Source organism: Arachis hypogaea, chromosome 8, assembly GCF_003086295.3.
Source record: "Arachis hypogaea cultivar Tifrunner chromosome 8, arahy.Tifrunner.gnm2.J5K5, whole genome shotgun sequence".
Taxonomy (NCBI): domain Eukaryota; kingdom Viridiplantae; phylum Streptophyta; class Magnoliopsida; order Fabales; family Fabaceae; genus Arachis; species Arachis hypogaea.
Genome location: NC_092043.1, coordinates 36,967,522 through 36,983,819, shown reverse-complemented (window position 1 = coordinate 36,983,819; position 16,298 = coordinate 36,967,522). Strand labels below are relative to the sequence as shown.

Genomic DNA, 16,298 nt, shown 5'->3' with positions numbered 1-16,298 from the left:
TAATCATATCCTCTTAATCATTATCTAACCATGATTTCAACTAAAAATTATTATAGGTACAGTTTGAACAAGAAGTTGTAATATATACATTCTTCTCGATCTTATGATTAAAATAAGCTAATCTATGATTAAGAGGATGTTAATTGTTACCAAATGCTGATTAGTTTCTGGCTACCACCATACTGCACACAGTGACCTCATCTGTACGTCATTATTATCATCTTATACACTAAAAAAAAATAATGCTTATTAGTTTATTTTCTCTACCCATTCATTTTATAAATATTGATGTATATTTATTGGATAAATTATAAAAGGCAATGACACTGTAGGACCATTCATTTATAAGTAATGATGAAAATATGAAGTAGACATAACATTAATTGGACCTACACATTACATTCCTTTCCTCACTAGCAATTATTGCTAATATCATATTTATAGATATATTCAAATAAGCATGAAACACCTTTCATATATTATAAAATCAAACAGAGACGGAGCTATTTTCTTTTCCTCCATGGCTGTTCTGACAATCTCATAAGTTGTTGGGCTATTGGTAAACAACTGTCAGATTTTTATTTTTTGGTTGGTATAAATTGGAACTTTTAAATTTGTAATTAAAGTTATCAATTATTTTGTTAAAGCTGTTTGGTGTTGTATGTAAAGCATACAGCTATATATCAGACTCATGTTACGTTATATTTTAAAGAATTTATGGTCATATATGAGTTCTTAAGAAAGATACACTTATATGAAAAAGGTGTTTGCTACGGTATGATGATAAATTAATACGTATCGATACGTTTAAGATATGGACAAATAACAATAAAACATGTGGAATTTATTTTCCACGTCAGCATTTAATTTTTTCTTTTTTAAATATATAGTATATCACAATTTTTACTAAAACACCCTTTTAATTAAATAAAAATAAAAAATATTTATTTATTTAATTTTATAAAAAGACTTAAACATCCTTCCTTTATTTGATTAGACAAAAATACCCTTTGAATACCTTTATCTTAACAGCTTCTCCCCAAATCAATAAAGGAAGTTGAAACAGAAACCCTAGCTTCTCCACCACCGCCGCAAGGACTGCCGCCGTCCGTCGCTCTAAGCCACTACCATCGTCGTCTGGTCGTCCGTACTTCTTCATCCTTCAAGAATCGCAGCTTCTTCTTCCTCGACCTCGGCGCGTCAGTTTCTGGTATTCATCTGCTCCATCGCGCTCCTGCCGCCGTCCGTCGGGCGCTCAGTCACCATCGTCTTCGTCTGGTCGTCGCAAATTCTTCCAACCCACTACCGTCTTCTGAGTTGTGTTCGTCGCCTGGCCTCTGTCACCGTCACGATTCTGCCCCCTCTTCTCAGACTGCTCAGAAGAAAAACCCATCTCCATTCCAGTTTCCTTCCTTCGAGTTCAAAGAGCAGAAGCTCAACCAAGAAAAAAACCTTAGAGTTCGACGGTCAGTTCACTACTAACTTCTTCTGCGTTTTTTATTTATGCCATGGTCAATGATTATTTGATTACTGAATATTTGAATGTTTTGTGTTTTAATTTTTTATTGAATGATTATTTGATTACTAATGAAGAGTGAAACAAATTGATTGATTAATTATCATTAATGCAGGGAGTTGGTTCCATTCTTGTACTACTAATTATCTTAAACTGGATATTAATGCTATATTTGAATTTTGCTTAAATATCTAATGGTTTATTAGAGGTTCAAAATTTGTATTAAGTCAATAACAGATCAGAGTGGCTAACGATGTTTACTTGCAGTTTTCAACTTCCAACTCTCCGGTGCCGTTAAATATATGTCACAAAATGTACAAAACGTAGATGATACATGATGGAAATATATGGTCCAGAGGCTTCTGGGAAAACAACTCTTGCTTTACATGTGATTTCAGAGGCACAGGAGCAAGGAGGTTATCTATAGATGCTAATTTTTGCCCCTGATGATAATGTCTATATTGTTTTTGGGGTTGTAATGTGACCATAACCCCTATAGTTGTCAACTTGTCAATATGTTATTGTCAATCACAAGAGGCATTTGCTTTAATCTCCCTCCCTTTGATTTTCTGTATACATTGTGATAATACAGTGGATGTATTCTTCTCTGTTGTAACACCAAATGAATGCCTATCCCAGTGTCAGTGTCTTGTAACTCAATTATGACTTGGAAGTGGCAAATCACTAGATAAATATCTCTACTTCCTCATTAATCACTGTTTCTGCACTGCAGCAACAATTTGTAGTTGCTAGCACCTAGCTAGTTTCCAGTTGTGAACAGGTTGTGTTCTGTTTTCCACTTCTCTTATCCTTTTGGCAGAGAGAGAAGTAAGAGGTATAATGTGTATAATTTAAATTTTGTACTACAAGTATCTTGGTGGGCTATATCAACATTTCAGGCTTAATTTATGCTATTTTGATCATAAAAATGAAGTTACCACAATTAATAACATCATAATACCGAAGATAAGTAAGAAGGGCTGTCTGTTTACTACTATGATGTATTTGTAAGGAATCTATGTTAAGGATTTTGTAGTTAGTTTATGCTTGCATTCATATCTTCATTTCGTGCAGGCTACTGTGTATTTGTTGATGCTGAGCATGCTCTCAATAAGGCACTTGCAGAATCCATTGGTGTGAATACTGAAAACTTGTTGCTTTCACAACCAGATTGTGGTGAACAAGCACTTAGTCTTGTGGATACCTTAATCCGTAGTGGTTCAGTTGACGTAATTATTGTTGACAGTGTAAGTATGCAGCTCCCTTTTGATTTAATTAATACTTTCCTTGGTTCCCATTGTAACTTGTGTAGGATTATATCGGTAGTGGTGGCTGCACTTAAGTCCTTATCTATTATAGGATTTGCCAAATCAGTATAAGAACTATAAAATTTTCACCAATAGAATGTGATTTTAGCCAGTATTATCATTTAGTTCTACTTAGTTATGGTAATAACTCAAAATAGCCTTCTTATAAAAAGATTCATCAGCACTAGAAATTTTTTGATTGATTCTGTTTTTATTCATGTTCAAAGATATATGCTTCTACTTGTATTATATAGCATTTCTGTTTTTTATTCTGATTTTAATTGAGTTCAAATGATCTGAGATTGGATATTTTTCTTATAGATCTATGTACTTATATAGTGATATTATTGCTAATTGTTAATGAATTGAACTTAACTTTTTTTCTTATTATACATCACAAAGATTGTAATGAAGTCAAACTAATTTCCATTCTAAGATTCGAACTAGCCCTGCTTGAGCATTTCCTTTGGATAGTAAATGACTGGTTTTGTTTATCAGTTTATAAGAGTTTGGTGAAGCTAATCTGGTTTAAATTCTACTGATGTAATTCAACTTGTGAAATGCCTTTTATTCTGTAGCCTAAACCCCGTGCAGATTCCTGGGCAAGCTGATATTCGACAAGCAGAAGGCGGTCCGAACCCCGGTTCCATGAATTCATTCAGTTCTATGTTATTATGGATCTTAGGAGGTGCTTCATCTGAGGGCTCAACTCATTTTTTTCAATGTTCAGAGATGTTAGAGACCAGGGACAAGTTTTTGCTGAAACTCCTCACGATGAAAACCGTGAGAATCAGGATAATGACAGATAGTGGTAGAACATTAGATTTTGATCATAAGTACTTGTTAATACTTAATATAGGAATATTGTACGGCATATCATATAGGTGACTGAACTTTCTCTCTCTTTGGTCCAAATGAAAATAAAACTAACGAAAAAGAATGTGTATATAATGTATATGTATATTCTTTATAGCTTTTTTTTTCTTTCTTAAATATTGAAGGTTTGATGTCTGTTCTGTCTTCCTCAAAGCTAATAAGCTATAGGCGGATGGAATAGTTCCCCCAAGAAAGATAAAGAACTTATAAAGTAGGAGGAAAAAGATTCTCTAATATAAGGAAAATTTTTAAAATAATAAAATAAAGATTAATTATCATTTTCATTCAAGAATAATTAGATTTTTTATTTATTTTACCAACTTTTTATTTTAGAAGTTGAATGCAGAATAAAATGAAATTTACAGCGAAATCTAGTAAGATATTCATAAAACAGTGGTTAACTGGTTATAGGTACTATATACACAAATATATGTAATTATCAGCTATTTCTTATGGAGAAATAATCCAATGCCAACATTGAGTCATGAATTGTATATCTATCATTAACAGAAAATTTGTGTCTTTAACTGATAGCAAATGCATTCATATCTGCATACAAAATATACAAATGTACAACTATGGTCATCATTAACAACAATTTTCTAAGATTCTAAAAGCTTCTTGCCGTTGTTCATCACTCAATTCTTTGGGGAAGTCAACTAGAAACTTGACATGGAGGTCACCTCTTTTCCCATCGTTTTTAAGGGTTGGCATGCCTTGACCTTCAATAACCTTTACATATCCAAGGTATACAACAGTATTCTCAAATGACAAAGTCAAGTTCTCCCCTCCTAATATAGGAATTGGTAAAGAGCACCCTGTGAGTACATCTACTAGAGGAATCTCAATACATATTTCCAAGTCATTATTGCCTTCTCTTCTAAACAAATTGTGTTTCTTTTCTTCCATTAAGAATTAAACAATTTGTCAAAATTAACAACAACTAATATCAAATCACATACATCAAACCAAATTACCCTAATTACATCAGCTTCAGCAACTTTCTGCTGATGAGCAGACTAATACCCTCCTCGGATTTTTGTCCCTCTCGTCCGAACATTTGGTTCAGTAATGTTTCCGGAACACCAACACCATCATGTGTTATGCTGCAAAGATATAGAATGGCAAAGACTACCAAGAAATGGCTACAGTCATGTCATCCTCTGCCAACTACCAATTTAGAACTGAGAAGATCACAATATGGAACAGGTTTTTTGACCCTTTCTCTTCTTTTTCTTCTGCTTTGGAGGCTGGAGAACTACTTTGATGGCCGCATCAAAAACAGCCTTCACATTCTGTATTCAAAGGCAGATATCGTTAGGGACGTGATATTATCTAACCTTTGGAACTTTTATAGATGCAGAGAACATATATGTACCTGCTGTGTTTTTGAACTACATTCGATGTAAACTGGAGCACCGATAAGTTTTCTCAGTTCCTCACCCTTCAACAAAGAGAGAAAATCAGATCACTAATGTATAAAGTAAGCAGATGGTCTCTCTTATGAACACCAACTGAAGGCTAAAAGGCAATGAAATAAGACACAAAACGATAGCAATGGATATTGGTAATGGAAGCAATGAAAGCTAGGAAGTACCTGCACTGTGGTGATAGGCACTGCACCAAGATGATCTTGAAAAAACTGCTTATCATCCCGAAGATCTACACAAGTCGCATATTGGTTGTCAAGAAATGCCCAAGCAAGTTAATAATGACATCTTTACAATGAAAGCATTAAATACATATAATTAAGTTAGCACGATATATGAGAGAAGACAAATTCCAAAAGAAACTATATGAAAAATTGAGACCAGAGACAAAATTTTCAGAATAGAAATTCTACTTTTGTTATTGACTATCAGAAATGGAAATTCTAACGAGTCAATAAGAAAAGAACTTATGGAAACACCAGCTCCACCATGGCAAATTACTCATGTTAGGTAGTAGCAATCTTCTGTCACTTTAAACTTCCTAATACTCTTCATAAATCAAGGTTTTTTCAAGATTTATCAACAGCCATTTAGTTTTTAAAACAATCATTACATTAGCCTTTTAGTTAAACAAGGAGGTAAAGGGAAAAATTAAGAAAGCATTCCACGAAATGGTTTGGTATATCTGAATCAATTCTTGATTAAAGTCATGAATTAGGTAACCTTCGAGGATGAACTTCCTTCTCTAAACCACTACTGAATAACAAGCAATCAAAGGGAAAAAAATAACAGCAATGACATTGGAATACAGAATCTATTCCCCAACTTTCTAATAATGAAAGAAACACAGTATGAGTAAAAGACAGCAATTAGTAATTCAGTAATTCAACAAAACAGCAAAACAAAACAAGACTCAAACTTTCATCAATTCAACAGAACAACACAAACCAGAAGCAGTTTCAGTAATTCAACAAAACAAACAAAACAGCAATTTCAGTAAAGTTACATACCTGACTCGGTGGCTCGGGCTCCATATCTGACTTGATACGGTGCTCTGTGTCCGCTGGGTGGTCCTGGGTGAGTGGCTGGTCCTGGCCTGCTGGGTGCGATTTGCGAGTTGCGAGGGACTGAGGATGGTGGTGGGTGCGACTTGCAAGGGTGGTGCCGACCTGCTGGGCGCTGGGCGCTGGCTGTGTGCTGCAGTGCTGGGCTGCTCTGTCCGCGAGGAGGTCCTGGGTGGGAGCAGTGGAAGGGTTGCGCTGGGAGGAAGGTGGCGGTGGCTGCGAGGTGGTGGGAGGAGGTCTCTCACCGGCGATGGCAGTTGCAGAGAGCGAGGCTGTGAGACCTAGGGAGTAGGGAGAGAGGGGCTAGGGTTCGTTTGGGAGTGGGGCTTGGGGGAATGGCCGAATGGGGGTTACTGGTTTAGGTTTAGGTTTCGTTCATTTTTTTGGGGGGGGGGGTGTTTTGTTTTTTTTTTTTTTTTTGGTTTTTTACCTGGCCGGTTTGGTTGGGGTTTTTATTATCAGAACCGAAAACCGAACCTAACCGAACTAAAAACAGCAAAACATGCTTTTTTCGATTTTTCGGTTATCGGTTTGTTCGATTTTCGATTCGGTTGATCGGTTTAGTTAGGGGCTAAGTCAGTGACACCAATTAAGTAATAAGATAAAATAAATAAAAATGGTAACAAGTCTGAAAAAGACATTGCGTACCGAAAACACAGCTGGCAAATACCAGTATGTTTGACATCCTATTTCTTTCTCCAAATGCTGCTACTACTTCCTCCCCCTTCTTTCTCCAAAAGGGGACCAAACCCAACCCTAAAAGGTAAAAACCACATTAGAGCAGAATAGCAGCTAGGCATCCTCACCATTATCGGCGCCGTCATCGCATCTCCGCCAGCCGCAATCCCCACTACTCAAGCTCCTCTCCTCCTTCATTCAATTTCCATTCTTGAACCAAACATTAATTTTTCTTCCAATGCTTCTCAGCCTAGTGCAGCACTTTCTACTCCAACGAAACAAAAGAAAAACCAAGTGTTGCTGCAAAGTTGCACTGAGACATCATTTTCAAGCCATAAGAAGAAGCAGCCCCTTTCAAGATTTAGCGGCTCCCACGTTACAAATCTTGTTAGCCCCCCTGTGCTAAAGCAAGTGAAGAACAAGGGAATGCATGAGAAATACATCAATCCAACTATTTCCCCTCCTCCTTCATTCAATTTCTTTGAGTATTCTTGTTTTTTCTGGGTTAATTTCTTTGATTGTTGATTGTTGTTTTTGTTGAGTTAATTACTATTGCTTTTTTTTTCCAAATATCGTCCTTTATTTAATTTTTTTTCTATATGAATAGGCAAAATATCTGGAAGATATGCTCAAGTATGACTCGTTCTATAAATACAACACTCCATTCAGGCCAAGGCTACTTGATTTTGAATTTGTGGAAATGCTAGAAACAGGAGAACAAGTAAGGAATATCTGTATTTGTGTTTTTTTCTTTCAAATTTTTATCTGCATAAGCTAATTGCGTCTTATTTAACATAGTAATGATTGTGGGGTATGGGTGGCAACCTGGATGACAAACTACAGGAAGACGTATAGTTATACAGTAAATGTAATTTTTTTTTGCTAAAAAAACAATGGTACTTCATTTGCGAATGTGTATGGTTTTGTTGGTAACCTAAAATATTTATATTTTTCAGGTTAATCATGGTACAAGGATGCGACTTGCGTTGGATTTGATTCTAAGGCCCCACAACTTGATGCTGCGTAATTTCATTGAATCTGCTACCAGGAATTACAATAAGTATAAACAAAAGGAGTCAAACAAAAATTAAATAATTGTAATTGTCATGTAGTCATGTTTAGATTATAATAACTACTAAGACTTGTTATTTTCATCTCTTTTACTTAAAAAATTATTATGCACTATATTTTTTATGGACTCTTGTTGAAAATTAATATTTTTGTCTTTCGTTCGATTATAGTTGAATTTAGGTGAAGCTTAATTTTCACTCTAGCATTTTGATTCCTTGAACCACTTCTGTGTTGTAAGCTTAATTGAAAATTTGATACTAAAATATATTAAGCATTTTAAAATAAAAACAACATGAGAGAATGGTTATAATCTATCTTCTGAAAATCGGTTGAAACCAGCCGGTTGAACCGATTGAACCATGAACCGCTACAAAAAACAAAGACAAATGTTAAAGCCTCCAATCTCAAAAACCGCAATTGAACTGTCGAACCGGCCAAGAACTGGTCGGTCGAACCGAACTGTCACCTGGCCGAATTTTTGGAATAAGGGAAAAACGCCAAGTTCTGAAAATAGTTCGAACTGACTGGTCGAACCGATCAAATCATGAACCGGAAGAAAAAGCAGTTCGGACCAAGATTCTGAAAACCGGTTCGAACCGGTTGGTCGAACCGTGTACCGGTATAAAAAAAGAATCAGTCATATATCAAAACTGAAAGATTCAGAAACCGTTGTTGGACCATCGAACCGGTCGAGAACCGGTCGGTCGAACCGAACCGGGACCCGACCGGTTTTCTAAAATTTGCTCAAATTGGTGCCGTTGGTTAGAGGAACCCTAACCAGTAACCAAAACGCGCAGCACCTTCTTGGCCCCTCCTCTCTCACAGTCTCACTCAGCCACTCTCCTCCTTCCTCTCACCGAGCTCCTCCTCACTCCCTCACTTCCCTCTCTCTGGCCTCTGAACGAACACACTAAAGAACGCAGAGAAGACAGAAGAGAACTCGAACGTAGCTTGGAGGAAGCACCGAAACAGCCATCTCTCGTCGCCGTTCCTCAACGTCCAGCCACCGCCGCTGCAACAGCTTCGGCGCAACGTCGCCCTTGTTCGCCACGCATCCGCCTCCTTTTTAGCCAAGCTTCTGCGTCTGTTTTTTGGCCAACCCTTGTTCTGCCCTTTTTGGCGAACCCTTGTTCGAGCTGCTTAGCCCTCTGTTCAGTCCTCTACGCCGCGTGTTCGAGCCTCTGTTCCGCGGCCTTTCAGCCATCGTTCCGCCATTTTCTGTCCATTCAGCCATCTCCGTCGCGATTTAAAGCTCCTCCCTTTCCCTGTACTGTTTGAATTTCAGAACTGCTCCATCCTAGGGTGATTTTTTTTCCTTCTTCTTGTTCTTTCTTATATTAATTATTTGAAGCCACTGTCGTAACGTCGTTCTCCTCCATCGTGCAGCCACGCTTGAGCTTCGAAACCACCGTCGCCGGCCTCGCCTTCTGCCTCCGTCGCGCAGCCACTGTCTCGACGGTGCCAGTTCTGTTCCATCGCGTCAGCCCTTCGGTCGTGCCCTGTTCCTTTCTTGCTACTGATCTGCTCTGCTCTGTTCTGGCATTTAGTTCTAGGTATTAATTTTTTTAAACTATAATTGTTGAATAATTCTTGTTACTTGTTAGTTAGTCTGTGAACCTTGCTGTTGTTACTGGTTGAATAATTGCTGAATAATTGTTGTTAGTTAATCCGTGGATTTGTTACTGAATTGAATAATTGTTGAATAATTTTGACTGTTGAGACTTGAGATTACTGGGTTGGAGTGAGTTGCTGTGGTTTACTGTGATATTGTAATTGGATTGTATTGTTGTGATATTGTATTGTTGTTGGATTTTTTTCAACTAAGAAACACCTAAGGCTATTGGATTGTTAAAATTGTGCTTAAATTTTGCTAAAATTGTGATTAGCTGAAAATCTTATTAATCTTTATTGAAATTATGCTGAAAATTTTGTTAAAAGTTTGTTAGAATTTCTATTTGTTCATTATGAGTAGAAGGAGGGGTTTAGAATAGTTCTTCTGCAAGGAGAAAGGGATCACTATCTTTTTCTATTGATAACGTCAAATACACATTCCAGTAGTTGACTTGTTGGGAGAGAAGAGAGCCATGAGAATGGATCTTACACAACAAGGATTAAAGGTAGAGAATGCAACGGTTGGGCCTTTAGGGTCTGCACCTTTTGACTCTGCTGTTTCCATTTTTTCTGCTCATAATAAGTATGGTTTTTTCAAATAGCAGGATACTGGAATTCATTGATTTGGGAGGTGAAATGAGGAGAGATGTTTGGCATGCTTTTATAAGTGAAATTATAGCGTTACACAAGTTCTCACATGAATATGGACCTTGATTATGACCAATCTTTTGTTATAGAAAAAATAATTTTTTCATCTTTGTTTTTAACAAAAAAATAGATGAATTGAATTAACTAGATAAGTAGATGATTGAATATTTATTATTGGTATGCTTGATAAATTGTGCCAATTATGCGTTTCTTGAAATTGGTATGCCTCTCCTAGATTGTGAATAGTGCGATTCATGTTTCTGATTTTGATAATTTGGGTAGTTTATGCTCAGTTTTGAAGATGCTGTCTGATCAGAGAAAAAAGGTAAACTTACTCGGCTCATATGTGTATTTAGATTCACATGTATGTATCTTAATATGTTTTGGATTAGTTTTGACTTTAGAAAAGTCAAATAATACGATTAATGTGAATTTGATGCTATTGATATGTTTCTTTTCATGGAGTTTTACTTTGATGCATTACTTTAGTGTTTGTGAAATTCAGGGCATGGATTGGATCTATGTGTAGTTCGAACTAGCCCTGCTTGAGCATTTCCTTTGGATGGTAAATGACTGGTTTTGTTTATCAGTTTATAAGAGTTTATCAATTGAAAATATTATCAGTTGGATCTATTTTTGTGTGTGTTTTTGTTTCCTTTGCTAATTTTATACATTCATTGAAATGATTTGGTTAAATGTTATTGTTCTTGGTTTGGTTGTAGGGAAATTGATTATCATCGCTAACAACTGCCCACCATTGAGGAAGTCAGAAATAGAGTACTATGCCATGTTGGCAAAGGTTGGAGTCCATCATTACGATGGGAGTAAATTCTAAATCTCTCTCTAATGTTATTGTGTTATTAAGGTTAGCTAGAATTTGAGCCTCTAGAGTCACGTCAGTTGATGTAAAATTAGAACGAGTAGCTGATGGATATTTTTATTATTGTACTAGTCTAAAGCGATATTGTTTTGTTGCTTCGCACTCTGCTTCAAAATGAAGCATCTATCTTTTTGAAAAATGTTCTCTTATTCTGTGAGCATTTGGTATTTTCATTGTTAGCACATGGTATTTTCCGAGGAACATGATGTGAGCTTGTTGTTTCCCTTTTCTCAACTTATTAGGTTGATGTCTACCGAAATTTGTTGATTGACTCGCATTATTTAGGTTCCTGTTTCTTTCTGTTTTTATTAAACAAAGTATTTCTTGTTGATTTCAGACAATGTCGACTTGGGCACTGCATGTGGAAAATATTACAGAGTGTGCTGCCTCAGCATTATTGATCCTGGTATAATTTCTTTCCATGACCACATAAAATTCCACACAATATATTATAACAAACCAGCGATGCTTATTTAGGTTTTTAATGACTCGATTGTTAATTATTATCTTATTTTCAGGTGATTCTGATATCATTAAGACACTGCCTGGCGAACAGTAAAAGTAGAGTAGAAGTCTTTTTTTGCTCGTGATGTTCTGTTTTCAGTTGGTTCAGACAATGTTATATGAAAAGTTTTATTTAGTTTTAAGCTATTCTGTATGAGTTGCATTGCTTTTGGGATTCTACATTCTAGCAGATACGCATTGAGTAATTTTACCATCAATTTTTTTCGATATATATTTCTGAGTAACATAGATAGCGTGCAACATGGCGACAGTAAATTTTCAAGTCCGGAAGAATTGTTTAGTTGATGAAAACTCAAGTATGTTACATTGTAACATAATAAAGTTGGACCGAATTGTTGATCACATGCCAGAACAAGATTATGAATATATTTAGTTCTAGTGTTCATAATCAATGGTTCAATCGTATAGTACCTTGCGTCGTTTGGAATTATAGAACATGATTAATTGATTATGAACACTTTCGAATACCAAAATGCACATTACTTAGCAATAAAGCGCAATAAACTTTATTTTAGTATGAATTTAAGCATCAAGTTTAGTCCCAGGTACATGACGAGCTTATCTATAACCTGAGTTTGTAGAACTTTGATTAAGTTTGAAAGTTCAGCCTATTACATCATCTTAGCAAAGTTAAAATATAGTCTAAAATTACCAAATTGTACACACCACTTAAACAATATATAGAGTAAATGGAGCTGAAAATGCCTTCAACCTCAATTGGCTAAACAAACAAATTAAATTACAACCTCTAAAATAAAACATTGCATTGCCATTTGCCGCTAGCTGTTAATCACATTCAGTGAAAAGAACAATCAAAACCACCACCTAAACTCCAAAACCAACCAAAATCACACTTCTGGATATAAAGTGGGCAAGGGAAGTAGGGATGAGGTTCTTGTGCCTGTGGTCTCTTGTCAATCAAGAAACATAGAGCAGTCCCATTTCCATCTCAAGGTAAGTTTACCAGAAAAGGTATTCCCAGTCACGGCATGCGAAGCTGAGGCTGGAGGATATGAAGTCTTCAATGGCGACAACAAAGTGGGAAGTGTATAGACAAATGGGAATCCTCAGAAAGTTCATGCCTTAAGGGTGCTCATTCATGTTACTCATGATGCTCCTCTATCATAAAATGCAAGAAGCTGCTTGACGTGATTATGCCATGCAGCTACATTTTGCCCATCCACTGTCACCCAGTCAACAACCGTCGATGCTGGTTGCTCCCACCATTCATCAAGCTGCATAAAAAGGTTAAAAATCAGGGATTTAAATGGAAATTGCAAAAGGGATATGAAAAAAAACCAGCAATTCTGGTGAATTTTCTTTATTCATCCATGTGTATGACACTTTGCTAAACAAATATGCAACAGGAAATTGTGGCGAAAGTTTTCCAGAGAGAAATTTGGAAAGTGCATGAACCCATCCTATAATTTTTCATCTCAACTTCAATTATTATATTAACTTGATCAGTAATAATAACAGTGGTAACTCACCAAACCCCTGACATATTTACAAGCTTCCAAGCTCTGCTGAGCATTCAAAACACCAGCCTTAAGTTCAGGCAACCATTTCTCCATAACGGTCTTGTCTTGTTCTGCAGCCAAACTCGGAATAATTTTTTGTCCTACATCAATACATCAAATGTCAATAAAGAAGAAAAAAGAGCATTCAATTTCTGAAGGTATGAATCTGAAAAGGATGGAAAAGGCAAGTTATCCTGACCTTCCAATTAACTGATAAAGAGAAGAAAAATCAAATTTACATGTTAAATTCTGGGGTTAGATACAATATTTACCTTTCATATTCCTGTTGAACACAATAAGCATGGTTTAACAAAGCATGACCACTTTGAACAAGATCCCTTCTAATGTGAACAAGATTAATAGCCTTTAATAAATCTTCCAACACACAAGCTTCAGAGCCACGAAGTTTCAGACAGAACTCCAGGGACTCCAACACAGATGCTAGACCAGCATCTGAACCCTCCAGGCCTGTCCACCCCACATTTAACAAGAGATTAATTTACCACACTATATATATACAATTTCTCTTCAAATTACATGAAACAGTAATACATAGACTTGAAACAATAAAAATAAGATATATATTGTTATACAAAGTTAATACCCTATTTACTCATGCTATAGGAATTACCTGATCGCAAGTCAATAAAATAGACTATGTTGATCACATCATACCAACCTCAAATTCAAGTGACAATTTTATTTCACCCAAAACAATTTACATAATTGATAATGCATGAGATCCTAACTCCAAGTCTCCAAAACACTTAATAATCAGAGACATCTCACATAGCCAATTGGGAATGCAAAACAGTAATACACATACCAGCTGGATACTGAAGGATAGCTGAAACACAGCATATAGATGGAATCGCTGATGGATCCCGAGCACCTGCTCTTGCTGTTAAAATTGCTGCATTCATTTCTACATTTGCAATTGCTTCCTGCCCTGATGATCCACTGGCCCCCATGGCTTCTAGCAGTGCCTAAGTGAACCAGTATTGAAGATAAAGTTATGTTGAAGCATGACAAAATATGAGACGATTAAATACCTAATGCAACTCTTTCCACAACAAAACAACAAACATAGCCTTCTCCCACTCACTAGGTGGTGGGGTTGGCTCTATATGGGTCAAGCCAAGTCATAATCTTCTGTCATGAACTATATCTCTATAAACAATTTATATCAAAAGGCTCTTTTTAATAATTCAACTTAATTTGTGAACTATATCTCTATAAACAAGTTTGAATTTATAACAGCTATACAAGAAAATGCCATAGCCGAGCGAAATGTTGAAGGTAGTACTATATGAATGTTCAACCCAGAACAAGTTCACAAATTAACTAACAACAATTATTCAATAATTGTTATAAAAAAATAACTAGAAGCTAGAAGCCCTAGAACAGAACAAAGCCCTAGATCCTGAGCAAAAGGGGGACAAGGGCACACCGAAGGGATGACAGGTGGAACAGACATAGCGCCGGCGACGATAGAACAGAGCTGCTCGACGGAAAAAGGAGGCGAGCCCAGCGACGATGGAACCGAGCTGCGCGACGGTGCTTTCAAAGCTGAAACAGTAGCTGCACGATGGTGGAACAGAGCTGCACGATACCGATGGTGGCTTCGAAGCTCGTTTCGGCGACGGCGGCGGGAGATGGACGGAGGTGAGGGAGTGAGATCGATGACGAAGAAAGGAAGGAGGAGCTCGAGGGTGATGGGAGGGATGGGTTCGCGTTTAGCCGTTGTGTGGAGCTAAGGTTGCTGGGTTGGGTAATTGGCTAGGGCATCCCAGCAAAACGATGGAGACTGAAACTTTCGGAGGCGGGAATGAGAAGGTTTCTGAACCAGATGAAGAACAATTTTGATTTTTTGTTTTTTTAATATGTTTAACACAGATAAAAAACAATTTTGATTCTTTATTTTTTTAATATGTTTGTGTTTTATTGTTTTAATTATTTGAAATTATAAAATTAGGATTAATTGAATTCTAAAATTTGATTAATTTAAAAGGGTATTTTTGTCTAATCAAATAAAGAAAGGATGTTTAAGTCTTTTTATAAAATTAAATAAATAAATATTTTTTATTTTTATTTAATTAAAAGGGTGTTTTAGTAAAAGTGGTGATATACTATATATTTAAAAAAGAAAAAATTAAATGCTGATGTGGAAAATAAATTCCACATGTCTTATTGTTATTTGTCTATATCTTAAACGTATCGGTACGTATTAATTTATCATCGTACCGTAGCAAACACCTATGAAAAATGTTGAAAGCCAAAAACTTGAATTGAGTTCAGTTAATAATATATATATATATATAATTTTTTACTATTTTTTATCAAAAGTTTCATCCACATGCTATTAGGGAATATAATCTGCCTTCGTTGCTCTGTCTATATTTTAGAGGGAATCAAATTCTTTCTATTTTAAAATGGACTTAATTTTGAAATTGTTATTTTGGTCATGAGATTTTTTTTTTGGTCATTAGATTTAATATTTCTTGTTTTTTCAATCATTGGATGTGGTCATGTAGATAGTATACACAGGTGTATTTTTTTTTTCCTTTTGGAGTTCGGAAATTTTATGTTTTTTTTTTTGTTGGTATTGGGAAATTTTATGTTTTATTATATTGAGTAAGGGTTCCAATCTGCTGTTGCTTGACCCATCAAAAATAATATAATTTTACTACCCAAAAAAGGTCCAAATATATAGAGACAAGTTTGATTGATGATCCAAATATAACTAATGGTTTTTTTACTTTTTTGTCCTTTTCTTTCTTGAAGAAGAAATTAGTTTTGGACGGATTGAAGGAAATTTATATTGACAACAATTCCAAAGAATTTCCATAACGGTTGATGTGCTATATTAGCCCAATAAGGCCCAATTTGAAGAACTTGAATGTGATCAATCAATTTGAGTTTGGGCCAAGTTAGTCCAGAGTCATGGCTCAGTTTTTCATTTTCTTACATATTCCGAGGTTTTTTGTATCAGCTTTTAGACAGCACGCCTAACAAAACGCTGTAAAAGAAGATTAATAAATAAAACGGGCCAACAAGAATTAGACCCTTTTGCGGTAAAAATGATCAGGGCTCTATAAACAGAGAGTGGTTATTATTCAAAGTTGGTAAGGCTTGGGAACATTGGAGGGGATAAAAAGGGGTAGTACACTTT

The 16,298-nt window shown here is 36.0% G+C and overlaps 1 protein-coding gene, 2 long non-coding RNA genes and 1 pseudogene across 10 annotated transcripts; 2 read left to right on the top strand and 2 right to left on the bottom strand.

The window, feature by feature from the left end:
• The first annotated feature begins 1,016 nt into the window (after positions 1 to 1,016).
• Positions 1,017 to 3,795, top strand: LOC112707289 (DNA repair protein recA homolog 3, mitochondrial). Of its 2 annotated transcripts, XM_025758963.2 has the most exons (4): positions 1,017 to 1,466; positions 1,784 to 1,932; positions 2,591 to 2,763; positions 3,402 to 3,795. In XM_025758963.2, exons 2-4 carry the CDS (start codon positions 1,851 to 1,853, stop codon positions 3,432 to 3,434), a joined length of 288 nt encoding a protein of 95 aa, XP_025614748.1. In that variant the 5' UTR covers positions 1,017 to 1,466; positions 1,784 to 1,850; the 3' UTR covers positions 3,435 to 3,795. The 2 variants fall into 2 exon arrangements, 1 of the variants encoding a protein (XP_025614748.1); XR_011864827.1 differs by lacking the exon at positions 1,784 to 1,932 and having other exon boundaries at positions 1,050 to 1,466.
• A 381-nt stretch (positions 3,796 to 4,176) lies between these two features.
• Positions 4,177 to 6,650, bottom strand: LOC112707288 (uncharacterized). Its single transcript, XR_003156028.3, has 4 exons — positions 6,140 to 6,650; positions 5,297 to 5,361; positions 5,078 to 5,143; positions 4,177 to 4,994 (listed from the first exon to the last, which is right to left on the bottom strand). It is a non-coding gene; the product is annotated as an uncharacterized lncRNA (long non-coding RNA).
• A 2,108-nt stretch (positions 6,651 to 8,758) lies between these two features.
• LOC114924321 (uncharacterized) lies at positions 8,759 to 11,817 on the top strand. Of its 7 annotated transcripts, none has more exons than XR_011864820.1 (7): positions 8,759 to 9,244; positions 9,329 to 9,495; positions 10,484 to 10,526; positions 10,707 to 10,766; positions 10,924 to 11,025; positions 11,419 to 11,487; positions 11,600 to 11,817. It is a non-coding gene; the product is annotated as an uncharacterized lncRNA (long non-coding RNA). The 7 variants fall into 7 exon arrangements; XR_011864823.1 differs by having other exon boundaries at positions 8,766 to 9,244; positions 10,495 to 10,526; XR_011864822.1 differs by having other exon boundaries at positions 8,766 to 9,244; positions 10,495 to 10,526; positions 10,691 to 10,766.
• A 347-nt stretch (positions 11,818 to 12,164) lies between these two features.
• On the bottom strand, positions 12,165 to 14,928 carry LOC112707286 (AUGMIN subunit 5-like; annotated as a pseudogene).
• Positions 14,929 to 16,298: the final 1,370 nt, after the last annotated feature.